Below are 8372 nucleotides of genomic sequence, written 5' to 3' on the forward strand. Positions count from 1 at the left end.
TGAAAATACTGTGCCTGGTGCAGCTGCCCCTTGTCTTGGACCAGTTCACCAGAGAGGTTATCTTGTTGCCATGATGACCAGCAATTGTCAAGCTCTGCCATAGAGCATCTCCTGCTAAGAGATTAAGGCTGCCAATAACAAAGAGTCCTAATTTGCTTTTCATTTTTTATTTCCTTGCTTTTTTAAGTGGTTGGCAACAGCATAATCTGAGCAGTTTCATGCCTTTTTTTATTTATTTATATCACACTTATTAAGTTGAAATCTCTAATAAGGATTAATCTCCTTGTCTTCTAGATGGATTAATTGTGTGCCACCTTCCATTCGGACCCACAGCATATTTCACCCTGTGTAATGTGGTCATGAGGCATGATATTCCAGACCTGGGCACAATGTCAGAAGCTTATCCGCACCTCATCTTCCACAATTTCACTTCCCGCCTCGGACAGCGTGTAAGGCCTTCATTCTTGAATAGTTACACATATCAGTGGCCAGGTTATGGATAGTCCCAAGTATTTATATATACTTATCAAGTAGTAAAAGAGCTTTAAAACAAGCCTTTACTTACCTCTGCACCTGCAGGCACTGTGGAGCACTTTATTCTAAAAATTTACAGTGGAGTTGCTCTCTAAGCAGCGCCTATCACTTAGCTTCTCCCTCCTTCAGCTCCTGCTTTGTGCTTACATTAGAGATTACAAGACCACAAAGTCACTGTGCTGGGAGAAGAAGCAGGGAGAGCTGAGCTACCAAGAAAACGACTTATAGAACATCACTGCTTATACTGTATTCTTGGAGGATTAATTGCTTCACAGAGTTCGCGGCAAAGTAGGTCGGGGGGAAAGTGCAGTTTAAAGTGACCCTCTCAGCACAAGGCTATTTGTGAAGAATTACCTGTCATAAAAGAGGTTCTATACTTATCTGTCCGATGACCCGTTTATTGAAACACCTTTCCACTGCTTGCTGGCCACTGCAGATATTCGACCTGCCATATAGGTCAAGTACCATCTTGGGCAATATTTCTCCCTCTGACTAGTATGTTCTTTAGTGGCGTATGAACTGATGGGAGAAACCACAGCACGAGGGAGCAGGTATTCTATGCATTTGGAGGTATGTAATACTTGCAGTGGCTGGCAAGCATTGAAGAGGCAGTGCTTAATCAAATGGGCTCCTGGAAAATTAAGGACTTGCACCCTGTTCTGAAAGGGTCACTCCAAAGCTCATTTACTGCTGGTTAAGATATTGTGTCAATGGGCGAATGCAGCATGCTTTCAAGTACAATATAACATAATATTGGTGCTGTGCTGTTATAAATATATGGTTTGGTAATGTTGGTATATTACATGTAAACCATATTGAGACTAGGAAGATGTATACAGAAAATGCGTTGAACGATGGTCTCATGATATGAACAATGCCATCAACTATACACAATGGATTCATATAAAAAAAGATTATTACAGACAATGTATTTTTAAAAAATGGGACAAAATCCACTGGGCATGAACAAACCCGTACATACACTTAAAATTGGATACAAAGGTATTAGTCAGATATTGCGTAGAGCGTGCCTACATGTTTCGCGGTACAGACCACTTCTTCAGGGCTTCTATCTCCTCATCTGACTGATTGTACCTAATATTCATAATCCGATGGAATATATTAAATACATGTACCATGCTCAATACAGCAACATGTAAAAATACCATATACCATGACTTAGGAGGGAGATTTATATACAGATAACTTGTGTGTGTGTGTGTGTGTATATGTGTGTGTGTATATATATATATATATATATATATATATATATATATATATATATATATATATATTATGTATGTATGTGTATGTATGTGTATGTATATGTATGTATATATATATATATATATATATATATATATATATATATATATATATATATATATCTCAAAAAAAATTACCTTATGGATATATCAGGTGCATTTAGGCTGGTGAGAGACCAAAAAATGGGAACCAGGTTCAACCACTTCAATACAGGACACTTTCACCCCTTCCTGCCCAGGCCAATTTTCAGCTTGTAGCGCAGTTGCATATTGAATGACAATTGCATGGTCATGCAACACTGTACCTAAACCAAATTTATGTCATTTTCTTTCCCCACAAATAGAGCTTTCTTTTGGTGGTATTTGATCACCGCAAGGTTTTTTTCTTTTTTGCTACACAAATAAAAAAAAAAAAAGACCGAACAGTTTGAAAAAAAGTTTTTTTGTTTTGTTATAAAATTTTGTAAATAGATGTTTTTTCCTGCACTGATGAGGCCGCACTGATGAGGAGGCACTGATGGGGTGGCACTAATATGCAGCACTGATAGGTGGCAATAATAGGCGGCAATAATGGGCACTGGTGGGCAGCACTGATAGATGGCAATGATGGGCACTGGTGGGCAGCACTGATAGATGGCAATCATGGGCAGCTCTGAAGAGGAGGGCACTGAAAGGGTCCCTTAACCCTGATTGGCATCCCTGGTGGCCATGGTGGGCATCCCTGGTGGCCATGGGTGGGCAATCCCTGGTGGCTCTATGGGCACCCCCCAAGGGTCTGCACTGTTAATCAATGCTCTGATTACCAGCACAGACCCCCCCCCCCCCCCTGTCAGGAGAGCCACTGATCGGCTCTCCCCGATCAATGGCTCTTCTTATTTACTATGTGACCAGCTGTGTATGGACACAGCTGGTCACATGGTAAAGAGCCTATGTCATTGGGCTCTTTACCTAGATCGGAGATGCGGTGAGTCAGAGTGACACACCGCACCCCCCCCGGGGGGCGCGCATAGCGTTCTATCCTGCTGGAGGTCATATGACGGCCAGTCAGGATAGAGCAACCACTTCCCCGCCGTCTATTTGCTATATGGCAGGTGGGAAGTTGTTGAAGAAGCCAACCCAAGGGCAATATCTGACCAATACCTTTTTGTATCTGATTTTAAGTGTATGTACCGGTTTGTTCTTGCCCAGTGGCCATTTTGTCCTGTTTTTTAAAAATACATTGACTGTAATAAACTTTTTTTATATGAAATCGCAATGTGCCTTGCGAAAGTTTTCGGCCCCCTTGCACTTTGCGACCTTTTGCCACATTTCAGGCTTCAAACATAAAGATATAAAACTGTAATTTTTGTGAAGAATCAACAAGTGGGACACAATCATGAAGTGGAACGAAATTTATTGGATATTTCAAACTTTGTTCACAAATAAAAAAAAAAACTGAAAAATTGGGCGTGCATTTATACGGAGACTTGATTACACACAGGTGGATTCTATTTATTAGGGATGCACCGAAATGAAAATTCTGGGCCGAAAACCGAAAATGCAGGATGCCCTTGGCCGAAAACCGAAAATTACTTTTTCCCCCAAATAATTTTCAAATAGATAGAGGGGCATACACCAAAAACAGGCAGTGACGTACACCTGTCGCTGCCACCCTGTCACAGTATATGTACTGTGACGGGTTGGCAAGAGGTTAATTCAATTACCAATGGTATTAGTATTATGCAGCATGAGGGGGTTAATATATTGCCACTGCTAGTCACTGATGCATTAGTGACCGACCAGTGGCAGTTAATTAACCCCTTTGTGCTGCATTAGTGCAACCAGTATCGGTGCAACCAGTGTTAATTAACACTGATGCTGAAAGCCTGCATATGTCCCCAAATAATCCTCATCCGGCACAGGTGACCCCGGTGGAACGAACCGGGGACTAAGGAGTTAAGCAGACTAGCTCCATCGTCTGCCAATAGGATCCACTATCGGGATCCCAGCTCCGCCTTCTGTGTCGGCGGCCGCTATTGAGAATACCTTCACAACAATGACAGGATGCGCGCGCACTTGCGACGCGTCATCCACGAAAAACCGGAAATGGTCATCAGTTATGCAATCGCGCACCAACTGCGCATGCGCGAACGGTATATAAGGGCCGGGAATCGAAACAGGGCGCCACTTCCCTCAAGCTGAGGGATCGTGAGGACGCTCGGACCACGCTACTCGGATTTCTCTCTCCTCCCAAAACCAATGGACATTGGAAAAAACTGTAAGTATACCACAATGCAAAGAGATGCATTGATGGTATCCTCCTTTCTTGGACATATATTAATTAGGCTCCTCCTGTCCACTACGATTAGGAACAGGAACAGCCGGACCAGCAACCCCTAGTGGAGACCACTGGAACTGTTCACCATTACAGGACCAGCTGGAGCAATACTCCCCCTAGTGGATGACACTGGAAATATATACCACAAATATACCCTTCAAAGTAAGTGCAAAACTAGGATAGAATACAGTGAAATAAAAACAATGCTCCAAATTCCAAACCAAACATTTCCTTTTACACACAGATTTGACCAGACACGGGATGATACAATGTTTTCTCCTCCCGAACTGGCCCAAAGAATATATGTAACCAGTAAGTACCTAATAAATACAACTGGCACATATATCAATATAAAGTAAATATCAATACCCTTATACTACATTTTATATATCCCAGTAGCTACGTCCAGTTGATTCTTATGAGGACCATAAGCAGGCCCAGGCACAATACGTTATCACCTTCTAAGTAGGTACTATATGACCAAATGTGAAACAAATGTCTCTGACTGGTCTAAATATAATAAATACCTTTACTACCATTTAATATATCCACAGAGATGGTTGACATATTTTCCTTGATAAAGGCTCCCCCACCGAAACGCGTAGGAAATTTGAACATTTTCCCCTAAAAGATCCAACGCCATACAAAGACGATTGGACCAACAGAGAGAGATTATTGTCACCTTACCACCATGTCACTTCCTTCATACTTTTCTTCACTCTCACCTATGGGTCTCTAACCCATACACTATACGTACTATATCTGTTGTAACTCAAACGCACACATATCTACCTTGTATGTTATTATGAATAAATATTTTATTATACTCAAGAGATACTCTTCTATGTACTAGCCCTTTAAAAGTCCCACACTTTGACTTGAGGCACCAAAAACCTCCCCCTTCAAATACTTCGGGATGATGGCTAAAACCGAACTGAAAACTTCTCTGGGAATGGCACACCTATAAAAGGTTAAAATCTTTTACTCACTTTTTAAAAACAGTGGACTGTACATGTCACTTCTGGTATGCCTCCACTCACACCCTACGCGTTACATCACTCCCACGTGACTTCATCAGTGCTTTCAAGTACATTCATTTGCATTTGAGATCAGCACCCGTTGTCTTGTTTAGGGAGAGAAGCAGTTCTGATGTGATCAAGGTCCTGTCTACACAGGCCAGAATACCTGAATGTCTGAAGATTCAATTTAAGTTTGCAAAGGGACTAAATTCTTCTTTTACTTTCTAGGTGTCCAACATCCTGAAATATTTGTTCCCTGTCCCAAAAGAAGAAAGCAAGCGAGTTATGACCTTTTCTAATAACGACGACTTTATTTCATTTAGGTATGAAAACATTGAATAGTCTCAGTACTGAGAAGCATTTTTTGTAATATATTTGGGTTATTTTTGATATGTTTCGGTTGAGTGTATGTTTTTCTAAAGCAGTGTGAATGAGTACAAAAATTCCTGGTAGAAAGTGCAATATGTGGCAGTGTCACTTGTGTATATACTCTAGGTACTGAGTGGTGCTCTCTGTTTTAGGCATCATGTGTACAGGAAAACCGATCATCGAAATGTTGAACTCTCTGAGATTGGCCCACGCTTTGAGATGAAATGTAAGTGTGAAAAAACAAAAGTCCTACTACATACTGTATATACATTTCAACATCTTACAAAACCCAACTGTTAATTTCTAGAAAATAATTCTACACCAAAGGTTTAGTTTCCATCTTGGGTTGAATAGGGTGGGGTTTGGTCCACACTAGGTTGTCTATTATCCAGAATGTGAGATATTATTCATAGAAAGCTAAGAAGTTCCGGAGGATGTGAGGACATTTCCCTGCAGTTACGGTCACCAGGTTAACCACTTCCATACCACAGGCCATCATATGACATCCTGGGCTTTGAGTGGGGATACCTGAATGTTTTTCTGCTGGCGATTCCCTGCACAGTAAAACAATCATAGCGGCTGTTCAGCCGCTTGGTTGTTTTTACAGGATGAAAAGATGCGTTGGGACTTTAAAGGCACAGGTAAGGAGAAAAAAAAAAAATATATATATATATTAAAAACTATATGTTTTATTGGACATATTTGGTTAAATACAATAAAACACAGTTTTTTATAAATTTTTTTTTTTCTTGCTTGTGCCTTTTAAAGTCCCAACTAGTTAGGGTTTTTTTTTTTTTCTTTGTTACATAAGGGATGTGGCATATGCAGAGTCCAACCACCAAAAATTCTTTGATGGTTGTTTTTACAGGCAAGATCTGGGGATTTATAGTCCCTAGATCTCGCGGCAGAGGACCTGTCATGCCCTTTTCCTATTACAAGAGATGTTTACATTCCATGTAATAGGAAATAAAGTGATAAAAAAAATGTAAATAAACTAAACAATATTAAAAAATAAATTAAATCGCCATCGTGCTTGCACGCAGAAGTGAATGCATACGTAGGTTGCGTCCGCATATATAAACGACGTTTGAACCACATGTGAGGTATTGTCGCGAACGTTGGAGCGAGCGCAATGATTCTAGTGCAAGGCCCCCTTGGTAACCTTAAACTGGTAAACTGGTAACCTGTAAAAAATTAAACTCCTTTGGAGATTTTTAAGTACCGAAGTTTGGTGCCATTCATGAGTGTGCGCAATTTTAAATCGTGACATGTTCGGTATCTACTTGCTCGGCGTAACATAATCTTTCACTATATATGAAAAAATTGGGCTACCTTTTACTGTTAGTTTTTTAGTTCATGAATGTTGTGTTTTTTTTTTTTTTTTTTTTTTTTTTTTTTTTTTTTTTAGTTTTTGTTTTTTCAAAAAAAAAAATTGTTTGAAAAATTGCAGCACAAATACCGTGTGACATAAAGAATTGCAATGCCTGCCATTTTATTTTCTAGGTTCTCTGCTAAAAAAAAATAAAAAAAAAATATATATATATATATATATATATATATATATATATATATATATATATATATATATAATATGTTTGGGGTTTTTGAGTAATTTTCTAGCAAAAAAAATGAAGATTTTTACATGTAGGAGAGGAATGCCAGAATTGGCCCGGTATGGAAGCGGTTAATATCCGTCTTAAATGTTTTATTTTTTGCAGTGTACATGATCAAACTGGGCACCTTGGAAAATGAGAATACAGCAGAGGTGGAATGGCGCTGGCACCCATACACCAACACAGCCAAGAAGAGGAAATACCTCAGTGTTGAATAGTGTCATGTGTTTTTTTTGTAAATAAAGTTTTTCTTTTTTTGTTTAACCTCATGAGTTTCTTAACCACTATTTTTTGCAATCCAGTTCCAGTTTTTTCACACATGATGAAATGCACATTCTTAGGGCTGAAACAGCTAATCGATTAGGAAAATATTTAACTATTTTCATAATTGATTAGTTGGTCAGCTGATTATTTGGCCTGCATACAGGAAATACAGTGAAGCACACATTCAGCTCAGTACGCCATCCATACAGGTTAGTAAGTGCCTGAGAACTTGTGACTGTGTGAGGAGCAATGCTTCTTGGGAGAGGTAGTTCTGGACCGGAGAAGGAAGTGCGATTCTAAAGGCAGAAGTTTTTTTTTTTTTTTTATTTACCTTGCTATAGGGGCACTCTATACTATACTTTGTAGCTTGCTTTTGGGGCACTCTGAAGGCAGGAGGAGCCAGATTGGTCGGTGGGGGACCCCAGAAGAGTAGAATCAGTGCTGCTCTGTGCAAAACCATTACACAGAGCAGGTAAGTATAACATGTTTGTTGTAAAAAAAAAAAAAAAAAAAATAATCACTTTAAGAGTCGGTTCACACTGGGGCGACACGACTCTGTACTACTTCGGGGGCGACTTGTGCATTATCATGCACCACGACTTCGGAGCGACTTGCATGGACTTCACATAATGGAAGTCTATGCAAGTCGTTCCGAGGTCGCCCTGAAGTAGTACAGGACCCTTTTTCTAAGTCGGAGCGACTTGTGTCGCTCCTATTAGAACGGGTCCTGTAGCGGTCAATGGACCACGACGGAGCGCGACTTGTCAGGCTGACAAGTCGCCTGACAAGTCGCGCTAGTGTGGACCGAGTCTTAAAGTCTCTGTGCAGTGCAGATCAGCATCTGAACCCAGAGAAGGTGGAGGCTGATCGACTGGAGGGTAAGATAAGGCATTACAATTACATTTTAAAGTAAACTTTTATCAGTATTGTGCATTATATTTAAAATGATCATATCCATGGAAAAAAAAAAGTCTCAGCTTTTTAGTACTAC

The 8372-nt window shown here is 40.0% G+C and overlaps 1 protein-coding gene across 1 annotated transcript in view; it reads left to right on the top strand.

Moving 5' to 3' along the window:
• IMP4 (IMP U3 small nucleolar ribonucleoprotein 4) overlaps nucleotides 1–7369 on the top strand; it is a 29135-nt gene extending 21766 nt beyond the window's left edge. Inside the window, exons 6-9 of the mRNA XM_082264561.1 lie at nucleotides 295–449; nucleotides 5364–5458; nucleotides 5657–5730; nucleotides 7223–7369. Of these exons, the coding sequence (XP_082120687.1) occupies nucleotides 295–449; nucleotides 5364–5458; nucleotides 5657–5730; nucleotides 7223–7335 (437 nt within the window). The 3' untranslated portion in view covers nucleotides 7336–7369. The remainder of the gene's footprint in view (nucleotides 1–294; nucleotides 450–5363; nucleotides 5459–5656; nucleotides 5731–7222) is intronic.
• The last annotated feature ends 1003 nt before the right edge of the window (nucleotides 7370–8372 follow it).

The sequence above is a fragment of the Pelophylax lessonae genome (assembly GCF_965119305.1).
Source record: "Pelophylax lessonae genome assembly, chromosome: 7".
NCBI lineage: Eukaryota > Metazoa > Chordata > Amphibia > Anura > Ranidae > Pelophylax > Pelophylax lessonae.